Below are 13,882 nucleotides of genomic sequence, written 5' to 3'. Positions count from 1 at the left end.
AACTCCTCGCTAGATGGTTCAACTGACACAGAAGTGATTGCTGATATGACAGTATCCTCATGTGCTCCTACCCTCACTATCGTTGCATCGCCATCAAATACATGATCCTGAGAACCCATGCCAACAATTGCATCATTTGACTCAACCAACATGAATTCTCATCATATTCCACCACAATTGTGCCCAACTCATGCGGTGTCTCATAAGAAATGTCTCACACATTTGTAGCCACAACTATACCATCACATTTTGCTCTTCGAAAAAGCGATATCATGCTCTGTTCAAATCTCGGATTTGAAATCAACTGGGTCATCCATTTGTGATTTTGATTCAGCTTATTCAATAGTACATCCAACTATTTCACAATACCTTGTATCTCAAATTCTCCATCCCTAGGCAGAGAAGTATGCCCTCTACAAGTATAAGTATGCCCTCTACAAGTATAATGAATACCAAACCTCCTCTCCACAACACTCAAAACCGAATCTCCAAAACAAAGCACCAATCAAACTAAGCCCAATTCTTGTAGGCTGGTAGGAAACCGCTCTGATACCATTGTAGTAACCCTGTTTGGTTATGCTTCTAGCAATACAACTTATTCAAACATTTGACATTTCAACAAACACTTGGCAGAAAACCCAATGATCACTGAATATTTGGTATTTAAAATTCCAAAATACGGTATCGAAAAATGCAACAATTGTTCACAAATTCAATTAACCTTAGCTTTATACATTGCTCAAATAAATATCAAGCACTAGTATATAAATCTGCCATTTGAATTTGCACATTTAAATCTAAAACAACAAATGGCTCACAACAAAATTCTGAATTTATTCATTAACTTACTATGCTTCAGACAATTATATTCCTGCTTGCAATCACATAAGGATTTTATCACCAACAAAACCACAAACGTCCAGCCTTGAGAAATCCAAATCAGAAATTACCAGAAACTAGAGATATAAATTACCAAACTCTCCAAGATAGAATTACCCTATCAGCCATAGTGAATACAGTAAGAGAAGACATTGAATTATTCCAACCAGCAATCGCTACTCAGCCACAGGAAATATAGTACGAGAAGCCACCATGAAAATCTCAAAATTCACAACAAACCAATCTCCACTATACTTTAGCAATGGAGCAAAAAACCTCAAATCAAACCCTTATACCTCAGCAAGGGATTTAAAAATCATAACCTTAGAAAAGCCACAAAGGCAACAAAAGCAAATAAATATTCAAGCATGTTTTTCTCAAAAAATGGGCTTGTATTTATAACCTCTAGATGTCTTTTTTGTTGCCAAAATGTAACTTCAATAAAGAAGTTTCACCATACGACATTAATTAGAAGCTTCCATTAGATTCTTTCACTTGACTTGGCTTAACTAATTAATAAATGGCACTTTCCAAAGATAACTCAACTCTCAAGTGAAATTATAAAGTTAAAGTATAACTTTATAATAAGCGATTTAATAAATTAATAATAATTTAGCCACTAAAAATATAATAACTCCCAAAATACCCTTTAAATATGTCGTTTGAAATAGGAGTCATACCTACTATTTCTCCATGTGACCAAATGCACTTTCCAAAAATAGAAAGGGTTCATCTCAATCAATACCAACTTACCACAAATAGTAAGTACACAAAACTAAGCCATGTGTCCTAAGTCCGATGATAAGGCCCAAGAGGTGGGAGTTCTAAGCAAGTTCGTGTCTAACCTAAGCATAGAGCATTGGAATTTGGGCAAAAGATTTTAAGGTGACTGCATGGTACTTCTGATTATTATTTGGTTTATCATGGTACTGATGATATGGATAGGTCATCGGACATACAAGGTTTTGTTGATGCAGATTGGATAGGTGACACAAATAGCCAAAGTTTCACTAGTGGTTGTGTGTTTACTTTGTTTGGAGGTGCAGTGAGTTGGATGACTGAAAGACAACCTACAATTGCATTGTCCACCATTGCAGTAAAATGAATGGCTTCTACACATGCTTCTACAGAGACGGTTTGGTTTGCATAACTCAGTAATAGTATAGGTTTTGATTGCTGAGTGATGAAGATTGAATATAATAGTTAGACTGCCATATATTTGGCTAAAAATCCTATGTCTCACTCTCCTAACAAACAAAATCATGTTGAAAATCACTTTGTGCAAGAGATGGTTGAGAGTGGATAGATCTTGATTGAAAAAGTTGACACTTTAGATAATGCTGGAGATTCCTTCATGAAGTCTGTTGGTTCCCAAAACCGCAAATTGGAAATCCAAGGGTTTGTCATTACTCCAATAGGATTTTGCAATCAGTTCTGGCCAACAATCGAGAATCACCTCGATTTCCATGCACTTTAGGCTCTGCTACATCTAGGCGGGTAGACCTTCACTTCCTTGGTTCAAGACTTTGCTATAGTGAATTTAAGCTTTGGAGTTCTCGGGCTGGCAAGGTCTTTGAACTTGAATAATATGGCATTACGTGATAGTTTGAAATGAATGATTTGTATAAGGTTTTAGCAATGGATTTAAGGTGTATAAGAAGGAAGTTATAGATGTTTTCACTTCAAATATAAATCCAATACTTTAATGATAAAAAGACCAATCTTTTAGCTTATTAAGGCAACAGAGTCAACTATAGTGAAGATTATAATGTACAACTTTATAATGTTCTATGTAGATAATCTATAAACGGTTTAATAATCAAGATGATATATATATATATATATATATATATATATATATATATATATATATGCAATTCTAAACCAGTCCATATTGCACTTTAACTCCTACAGTTGGGGAGACAGTCTGGACACAGATTCAGAAACAATTAAATATTTCACAATATCTGCAATGATTGGATTTAAAATGCCATAGATGACCTTGTCCACTTATCTGACCAAAATCGTTTACATAATTAAAAAATGATTATAAAGTATGAATCAACTAAAGTTTAAATCTCCATGCCTTCAAATAAAATAAACAAAGGAACTTTTATTTTAGTATTATAATAAAATAAATGAATTTACATTACAAAGCCATATTGTAAGCATCTTATCCCTTTCTACAACTGCTTTCTTTCTTCTCTTTTTTGTTTTCCGAATATGTCTTGTTCTCTTATCATACAACTCCTATTTATATCTATTAATTTTGAAGTTGTGACTTTTCAAAACTTAAAAGTCATATTGTTCAATCACTCTACTTCATATTTGTAATTAAAATATTATTTTAATATCATGTTTTGTCTTATAAGTTATAACAATAGTTTCATTACTTCCGTATGTGCCGCCTTTAGTTCTTCTTCGATGATTATTTTCCTGAATATATTTTTATTGTTAAATCTTCTACATGATTGCAACCTTCAACGCTGAGAAAATAATGATTTTATGATTCTTCAAGGTGTCCTTATGATACGCGAGAGTATTAGACTGACTCCTCTGATGGCATGGCCGGTTCTTCTCCACATGTGAACAATAGTTCTCTTGTAATGGTAAAATCATCATGTTCGATTCTTTTAAGTCTCCCGGTGAATAGACTTTTAAAGGCTTTCTATCATCAGGTGCACATAGCATTTCTATTGTTTACAATGACTTTATCAGGCTTTTGAATTCATCAAAATTTGTCTCTCTATCTACTCAATCCTATGCAAATGTCTTCATTCATATTGTCGTAAATCTTCTTTACTTGACCACTGATTTGGATTTCAACATCATCAAAATTTCTTTACTCAATGTATGCACTGTTATTTGTCTTTTCCTTTATTGAGCTTCCTCTACACAATTTTGGGGTATTGAATAGTCGCACTTGGAGAAAAGCCTCACATCATATGGAACAGGTTTCATTGAATTTGATTCCTATTACCGCTGACCTGTGCTTTTAGACACGGTTGCTAAGTCACGTTTGCATGATGGTTCCTGAGGAGACTCAATGATGATGTGTGTTAGACGGCAATGGCCTTCATATGCATAGATTCTTCTGATGGCTTTCAAATGGCAACCTTTTCTCAGAAACCATACATCGAAAATAATAAGCTTTTTACTTCCTGCAGCAAACACCTCTACAACACATCTGACAGCATATGTATTTTGTCAAGGTCATGGCAGGCCTTCAAAATTGTTATTGCTCTCCGTAATATGCTTTGACTCTAAATGTATCATGTATCCTCCTTTACACCAAGCTGCTCCTGAAGCTCTCCAATATGCATCATATCATCATGAATACCCCAGATTTTTTTTTAAGTTCCATCCATATTGGATGATGATAGTCATTTCTGCCTTCGCTAACACATAAATCAGTAATGTTGTCTCTGGCCTGAAATTTCATGCAGAGACTTTTCTGTCATAGCACCATATATGCGAAGGATAATATCAACTGTCATAGAATCCATAAAACCACTTTCAACATAGTAGACACCAGAGGAGGAAGAACATTTTTCATTCAATCAACTTGTACTTTCCATCTATGAGCCTGGATTTAACAATAATAGATCAGGACTGGATTCATTAGAGCAAATGAATGTGAGTGAGAAAAATTTCTGCTTATCAACAAGGCATTTATAGCTTCCTATAATGTTCCATGATACCCATAAGGTCCATTCTCCCCAATATCAGCATATCTTGTCTAGACTAGATTCCAATTGGATTGTAAATGCAGAGTAATACAGATTCTTAGTAAAAAGGAGAAAAAGGTTATACTGAGTGAAATTATTTAAATGCTGAACTTAAACGGATGGCATTTTTAGAAATGAGTTTACATATGACAGTGATGTATGAAACTTGAAAATATAACTTGGGAATATAAGGGATAAGGGTATCATAACTAATCAAATAAAACAATATATCCTTATGGCAAAATGTTAATGATCCAAAAGATAAAATTTATAGTAAAGATGAGTGAAAGAGGGTATATAAATGGAGTCCTTAGTTTATAAAATTAGGGCTCCATCAAAGCCAATAACCACGGATAAGTTCTCTTGGTGTAGGAAGGCCATGGCCTTGATCATAGTACATAATTTGTATTATGCATCTCTATGCATAATTTACAATGTATGATATCAACTGAGACAATATTAGGATGTAGGTGTCATCAACCTTGTAAACCCTCTTATTCAATTGTTTTTAATGCCATTTGTAATTTATTTAGTAGAAGAAATTAAACCATTTAATCAATAGTGATAAAAGAGACCATCTAAAGGAAAAGTTACTTTCACGGTTTGTCCTCTAGCAAAAGGACAAAATAGCCAGGCATTCTCTTTTGGAATCTCCTATTTGAAGTGCTTGGACACTTGCCAAGAGTTGTAAGTACATCTGTCAAGGTTTTGACAAGCATTTATGACAGACTCCTATATTGCTCCAAGGGTGCCCAAGTTAGCTAGATGCCTTATGACAATTGTAAGAAGAATCTGTAAGAAAATATTCTTGTAGATGGGCATGAGGAGTTTTCAAGTGGTTTTACTGCCTATTGTTTCTAATACCACACAAGTATCAATTAACTAGGGCCTTGAGCTAGAGTTCTTCATTCAGTCTTGTTCAGTGTGCAAGGTAATGGAGTGCTCCCAGATCACATATGGGTTGACAGAGAAGTGTAATGCTTTTGTCATCTTCATTAATTAGTAATATACTCACCTCTCTTTTTGAGGTGAATTTTTTTCACGAAAGGGTTTCTCCATATAAGTCAGGTGTTTCATGCATAATGATTTTCTTCTTTTTGCTTTGATTCTGTAATAACTATATTAAGGGTTAGTATATAGTTTCAGATTTGCAATAATGTTCAATGCAAATTCATACTATAAGCTTTCTTCACTTTTTTTTACAACATCAACTTTGGGCTCTGATACTATAATAGTCAATGCAAGTTCATACTTAATTTGTAAGGTCCAACTACCTTTTATCTCATCATAGAAACAGTTCATCCTTGCAACAAGGTTAGAAAGGTGATAAAGTATTCTCAAAATTGACAAAAGATAAATAACCCTATTCACTTTATGGCTTTTACAAAACATTCAATTACCATGCTTTCTCTATTTCTAATTGTATTTACTTGCATAGCTTGTCTTTTTTAACCAGACATTACTCAAAGAAACAGGAAAAATATTTTCTTACCCAATGCTTTTTCCTTGTTGAAAAAATCTATTTTAATGTGATAATAAATTACATTCCACTGCAACAAGTACATAAATTAATTTCTCTTTAGCTATTTGTTTATTATATCACAATTTTTAAATCACTACTGCTCAAGTTTGTGTGCCTCCAGTAAGTGTTAATATTTATTGGTTTTTTGAACCAGAACAGTAACTCATATTCAACCATTTATATTAAGTACTCACGTTCAGTCGGACGAAGCCTGAGAGGAACATGTGATGGCTTCTTTCTTCCCCGCTTTAACAGCAATGTGTCACTTGTGGGTGCTATACATCACAGAGAATTACTTTGGGATCACGTAAACATAACAGTATTATGACAATTTTATTCACAAAAATTTATTGGGCAACTTCAAGCAGGTTAACTGACCATAATCAGGAAGTTGGGACAAAGCTTCATGAAAGATTGCAGTCTGTAGAAGGGAAGTTTCAAGTTGCTTTTCCATGTGCAGATGCAAGGTCCTAGCTGAATCTGTTATCATTTAGAAAATAAACAAATATTTTATTAGTTGGACTTGAGTATGAGAGAGGAAACAGAACTGATGAAAACAAGTACCTAAAATTGAAAAGCTAAAACTACAGGAAGACCTCAAGTTCCACCAATCCTAACTTATAATAGTTAGCATTCAAATATTAGGCTGAACAAGTTAACATTATATGCTTTAATTGCCCACAAGGAAAAGAAGGCTGCTCTCAAGTGTGTGCTTAACATCTCAACCAAATGTATCTACATTTGCCCGTTCTTCCTATTTGACTGGACTAAACGAGTAACTGACATATGTTTTTATAATAGAAGCCACACTCTCACAAATAGATATGGCAATACTTTCAATTAATTCATCAATAAGATTTTCAACATCAACTGTCAGTTTGTGAAATAATATAAATTTGAACTACTTTGTAGAATTATGGTTCACTTGTTGTCATACTTAATAAATAATCTACTATTTCTTATGGAATGGCTCACTAATTTGGCAACATTGCATAAACTTGATAATTGCCACAATTTCAATTACTTTATGCTTCTTAATTTATTATCAAAGCTCCAGATGATTATCTCCTACTAAGATTTGACAAGGTAGCAGATTGTAATAATTTGGGTGAAGTAATGAATATATTCAAGGCAATGTTTCATCAAAATATTGGTTTTCACTATTTATTTCAGTTTGACAGGGGTGTGTGTGCAATAATTGGTCCAAATGTTGGATGGTTGTCATTCATTTGGAATAAATGCAAATTGGATCAATCATTTTCAATTACAAAGCATTCCAAGCACTAGTAATCTCCCAATCAAGAAGACACTAAGCCACTGCCATTGAGGTGACTTTTTTGTCATTAATGTCAAAGGTGGTGATGGAGCTCTAATTTGGACAAATTAGAGGTTCGATTCGAGTGTTATCTCCCATTTTTATTTTCATTTTTTTAAATTGTCTAGGTTCTGCAAGGTGGTTATAGACTTATTCAGCTATATGACAAATTTATTACTGAACTTGAAACAAAGATATTGATCCTACAGGCCTCCAGGCCTCCATTTTAAATGTAATATATATAATGAAACCATTAGATATAAGGCATTCACGATGAAATTTGCATGATTCAAAGAAAATAGGCAAATGTGATGCAAATGAATAATATGCTATTCAACACATTCCTCAAAAGAGGTGGCGACTCTATGCAATAAAATTTCAATTGGTAGCTCTGTTGAGGGAGAAGACTCAGAAGGAAATGGATTGATCACCTAACAAGGAGAATATGTACTATGATCAAGAAGTGGATTTATGTTACACAATGGAGGAAGTAGACCTACACCCCCTAGATGCATTTTTAATCTCGAAAGATATGAAGGCGAGACATCAACACATTTGTTTACAAGGATGGTGAATATTTTTCAAGAGGTACCTTCAAACATCATGCCTCCACGCAAGGAACTCATAAGAAAATTTCGAGAGTTGGAGATTTCACCTGATGACCCTGATTTGATGCTTCTCTTTCAAATATTAGAAGAAAATGATGAAAGTCTCACATATATATATCTCCTTTGGATGCATTTTTGAAATTAGAAAACCAAGAAGATGAATCTACAGTACAATTCTTCATCAGGACGTTTAATGCCTCTCAAGAAATACCTTCAGAATGCAGACCTCCATCCTCTAATATTCTCAATAGAATGCTAGATCTAGGTCTCTTATATGATCATCAATTTCAACTTTCTTATCTTTCTCAAACTTATGGATAATGAACTGGTTGCAAAGGAGAAGGAATGTAGGACCGAAGTAATATACAAGTCAAGTGAAGTTTCAGATTTGAATAGAGGACATTGTAGAGAAGAATCTAACCACGATGAGACTTGTATGACATCAAGCATCAATGAATATGAAAACAAGGAAGAGGATTCTCTGAGCATGGAAGAAATATCAGCCTTGCTAAATTTGGAATATCAAAAACATATTGAAAGAAATGATCCAAAAAAGTTCTCAATTCACCATGTTGACCAAGTTGATGGATCAGTGCATTCTCAAGAGGTATTGGATGAAGGAGATTGTAATTCTTAGGAATTGTATAGTGAAGATGAAATGGGACAGCATTCGGCATATGAGTAAGAGGAAATTTCAGAAGATAACGCCGATGAAGATATTAGTCATGTTGATGATACACTTAATGATCCAAATGAAAGCTCTAATGATGCCATGCCTGGATTCTCTATGTTCCTAAACACATTGTTTGAAGAGCAAGTAGAAGAAGATATGGCTGAGGACTCTATGTTCTTGAATCCACTTTTTGAAGAAGAATTTCTATGCAATCAAATGCATCAGCATCATAATGAAGATATCAGTCCTAATTTTGAAGTTGATGAAACTCATGATATGCATTCAGAAAGTGAGATGTCTTTCAATTCATCCTATAAGTAGGAGTTGCATCAAACAGATGAACATGGTTTTGAAAGTCTTCCAAGTGTCCCATCTAATCAAACTTTTGACGAAATGAAAGTAATATTCTATGAATGTGAGCCACCTTTGAAAAGTGCTTGTAATGATAAGCATCTTGAAGATGGGGCAGATTGTGTGAAGGAAAATCAAACAGAGGAGACTCATTTTGATATAGGTATGATTGATCAAGAAAATAATTTAAGGGATCCTCCATTCAGGAAATACCACAACAGTCATGATGAATTCTCAAATGTTAAATGTAAGTCAGATACCAAGGACTGCATTGCTGAAGTGGAAACAAAATATATTGTTCATACAAATGATGACATCATGGGCAGTGGATTCAAAGTGTTACATGATCAGAACTATGTATTTGATAAAGGGAAGAATCAAGTCTCATTTTTTTTTGGGGGGGGGGGGCGCTAGGGCCACCCAATTTCACCATCTATCATGTTAAGGTTGGATACTTGGTCTGCTCCTCCAAAGATAGCTGGAATCTCATTATGCCCACAAGAGGCATATGTCCCCAGAAAGAGCCACTGATGGAGCTCTAATTTGGACAAATTAGAGGTTCCATTCAAGCGTTATCTCCCATTTTTATTTTATTTTTTAAAGAATTGCCTAGGTTCTGCAAGATGGTGATACACTTATTCAGCTATATCACAAATTTATTACTTAACTTGAAACAAAGATATTGATCCTTTAGACCTCCATTTGAAATGTAAGATATATAATGAAACCATTAGATACGAGGCATTCAAGAAGAAATTTGCATGATTCAAAGAAAATAGGCAAATATGATGCATATGAATAATACGCTATTCAATGCTATGAACTATTTGTGATTATCAGTCAAAGAAAAGAAGATGATAAGGAGATTCAGCATGTAGATCTATCCAGTTATTGATGATTTTTATTAGCATTCTCATTGAAATGTTTTATACACCATATGGACTATCCAAATGATGAACAAAAGCCCGTAAACCATATGCTGAAATGCTAAAGCATAATTCCCACCGGACATCTCTGCAAGCTGATACTAGGTGCCTTGATTTCATTGCTCCAGTTGAAATTAAACAGTTGAATTCGCAAGTCTTTCCTTCAGGGAGATTAATAAGAGGCGATGATTTGCTCGAATGGTCCCAATACTCCACAAACATTCAGCGGCAAAACCATATATAGAGATCAACATTAATATGATATCACGCAATCGTATCAAGGGCTCAATATGGGAAGGAAAAAGATAGTTGGACTCTAGATTCATACCATATATATGCACCAAGGCACAAATTATTCATCGGCAATGCTCATCACCTATACGTTACTCAAGAGAAAATGAATAAGCAACAGAAATGAAGTATATAGTTCGAATAGTCTGGAAATGCCTTTCTATAATATAGTTTGAACGAAACAACTTTTCCATATCACCCAATAACCAAATTCTTGAAGCCTACAAACGCCAATAAGAGTTTCATCGAATGAGTCAACGAATGAGCGTCTGCAATGAGAATACTATGTTTGGTTCTCATTTTGACGAAAATTATATATGGAGCATACATTTCAGATAGCGAGGATTAAATTGATGGTTCTAGTCACCAATTCCAAACCAACGCTCCAATTGACTAGAAGGATACTCACAGCAACGCTCACGATGATGAGGAAGAGATTTTTTGCCCTCCGACTATGCTCTCTCATCCACTGGACTTTCAAACATGCCTCATTCTGTTGTTGGGTCTAACGAGTAAATGGAGAGACGACAGATATAAGAAAACGATGCGCTTTTTTTATTTCGATTAATATCTGACATGTGTCCAAATAAGTATTTCAATGGTCATCCTGACAGAATCATTCGAGTTATTCCTGTAGAGAGCAGTTAGCAATGTGATAATATTGGTGGATAGTAGCGCACATAACAGGGAATATGAACTGGAGACGCGTATCGATTACCTCATGCTTCCATGGCAAATAAAAAGTTATATTGCACCCTGCGATAAACAAAAGGTGTGGGTTTTTTTAATAGTTTATCACCATGCCCAATAATAGACAAGTGTGAGTTTATGAAAACAAATGATGATTATGTTATAGCAAGGTCTGAATCGGTGCAATAATAGAAAAAAATCAATAATTAAGAGGTTTACAAAGTCACGACCATTTATAAAATCAAATATCAATAGGGATTGAGTCATATTTTAGAGAGAGAGAGTAAAAAAAATAAAAAATAAAAAAATCATTCTCAAGAAGAATTTTATATATTCACTTGCATGAAGGAATAAGGAGCAATAATATGACTTTTTATTAATGATAAAATAAAAATTTTTTTGTTTATTTTTAAATGGCATAAAGATTTAAAACTGCAGATGATTCATCCTCTGTAATTATTTTTTGAATTTTGTGTACAATTTAAATGTCAGATAAGTGGATATGGTCATTTAGCATCTTAAACACGATCATCACAGATATTGAAATATCAAATTGTTTATGTATCTGTGTCCAATTTGTCTCCCTACCAGAGGAGTTAAAGTTTAATCTAGACTAGTTTAAGATTGCATATATATTTGACATGTTGCATCTTGATTATTTAATTGTTGGCAACATAAATGCGTGGAACATTATAAAGTATGTGAAAATCTTCACTAAAGTTGTCTATTACCCGAACGATCAAAGGTATTGGGCTTTTAATTATTGAAGTCAAAAATTCTATAACTTCCTCCTTACAAGCATCAAATCCATTGTTAAAACCTTGAACAATTCATTCAATTCAAACACACAGCATTCGGTTGGATTTTAATCGAGTTTGAAGACCTTGCCAACCGGAGAACTCCAAGCTTAAATTCGCTTTAGAAAAGCACTGAACCAAGTAATCAGGTTCAAGGAGGTGGTCTACCCACCTAGGTGTAGCAAAGACTGAAATGCAGGGGAATCAAGGTGATTCTCGTTCGTTGGCCAGAACTGACTGAGAAATCCTATCGAAGAAATGGCATGCTCTTGGATTTCCAATTTACGGTATTGGGAACCAACAAGTGGCAAGAGAAAAGGTTCCACAGTTTGAATTAGAACACCACAATTAACTTGTTATATCTCCTTGAATAAGATATCACTAATTAATTCCTTCACGCCTGATACTTTGCTTCTGTCAACTTAATCTTGGGCATGAAAAAACAATCTTTGTTTGCCAAAAACAAAATTGCTTCACATTGATTAAAATGATATTTGGGTTTTGAATATGACTCACACTTATACTTCACCTCCTATCAAGAATTTAGGTATATTTGTTGACCATGATTTTTAACAATTCATTTGTGCTCCTCTTTATTCATTCGGAAACTCTTATATCTCAAGATTTAGTACATGTATTTGTGATTTGAATTTGTTTTATCTTCTTGAATGTAATCTTTTATATATTTCTATTTACTTCCATGTATTGCACAAATTACTTATATTTTGTATGAAAATCAACCCCTCTATATCATAAATAATTCATTTTTAAATGTGTTTCCCTTATTCTTGAAAAACCAAATATGAAAAGTGATATAGTTGTGAAATTAGGATCGTTTTCTGCAAATGTAATAACATTGTCATTATATCAGTGTGTTCCAATTGCAGATTTGAATGTTATATAAATATTCATAGAAGAGACATGTCCCTTTGATAGTTTATAAATTAAACTTTAATTAAACAACAATATTATTATAACACACAAGTGCACGCGCACGCACACACAGATATATAGTATATAATATATATATTAGATAAGTAGATACGTATTAGTGCTTGTCTAATTTATGATTAACCAATCACCATAGAGGGATTATCTCTAGGTGAAGTCAATCCGACAGAAGCTACAACCTTAACACTCCCTCTTAGCTAAGGAGGATTGATATAGAACACATTATGCTCTCAAGCATATAGGGATATCATCTCAATGTGATATTCTTGAATGATATAAAAGCATCAAAATAGATGTTATCTTTCAATATCATCTGAAGTATGATTCAATAAGGAATATCAACCATAAGATATTTGTCAATCTCATATTCTTGTGGTATGTGCACTAGCATCAAACATGTGATGCTTAACAAGAGAATATGTTACATCCTAGAAGGATATGAGTTATCTGATTTCCAGCACTTCGGGGCAACAACTTAATATAGTCTATCAAATAATAAGTAATCAAAGTGTCGTGATCACTATCATGACTTCCAACACAGTCTGGGACAGCAACTTAATATAGTTTGTCATGATACATTCGTTGTCATTATATCTGGCACTTCGAGACAACATTTTAATGTAGTCAAGCTATTGTTAAGATTGTCACCTTACAATAGCAACCTCACAAATACATCAATGAAATATCATCACATTTCCTAACATAATCCACATATGCACAATAGTAATCACCATGAACCAAGTCAGATGGTGGAACAAAGGCCTTTCACCTCAACTTCTCTCTCACGGAGAAGAATGCATTACAAGGAATTTCACTTAGAACTTCTCCCTCATAGAGAAGATATCATTCACAAGGGATTTCACCTCAAAATTCTCCCTCTAAACAATGATCTTGGGAAGTCAAGTCCTGTAGTTACTCTCTTAGAGGCTCTCTTTGCCCAAGGATGCTTGTTGGACTCCCTCTCAATCTGATATTGATCTTCTAACTTTATGGTGGACATTACTTCTTCGTGATGTATACAAGGGTAGGCCCATCAAAATCATGCACTCGCATACATGTATTTTTAATATCCCTCTGAATATAATTCTTCTGAGCTCCTACATTGCCTTTGAAGAAGTGTCAAACTCCCTCTTATATAGAAGGATACTCAT

General features: G+C 34.0%; 1 protein-coding gene across 7 annotated transcripts in view; it reads right to left on the bottom strand.

Moving 5' to 3' along the window:
- LOC149553589 (Pseudouridine synthase family protein) overlaps window positions 1-13,882 on the bottom strand; it is a 321,934-nt gene that overhangs the window by 50,286 nt on the left and 257,766 nt on the right. For all 7 annotated transcript variants that reach the window (XR_016353129.1, XM_089789008.1, XM_089789006.1 and 4 more), the window contains 2 exons: window positions 6,508-6,609; window positions 6,324-6,404 (listed from right to left, as the gene is read on the bottom strand). Coding sequence is in view for 6 of the 7 variants with exons in the window: in XM_089789008.1 (XP_089645134.1) it covers window positions 6,324-6,404; window positions 6,508-6,609 (183 nt within the window). In the remaining variant the exon portion in view is untranslated. The remainder of the gene's footprint in view (window positions 1-6,323; window positions 6,405-6,507; window positions 6,610-13,882) is intronic.

This window comes from Cupressus sempervirens, chromosome 6 (genome assembly GCF_028749045.1).
Source record: "Cupressus sempervirens isolate cs-2001-9-10 chromosome 6, ASM2874904v1, whole genome shotgun sequence".
NCBI classification, from domain to species: domain Eukaryota; kingdom Viridiplantae; phylum Streptophyta; class Pinopsida; order Cupressales; family Cupressaceae; genus Cupressus; species Cupressus sempervirens.
Note: the sequence above shows the minus strand (reverse complement) of the source record. Positions and strands in the feature narration are given on the sequence as shown.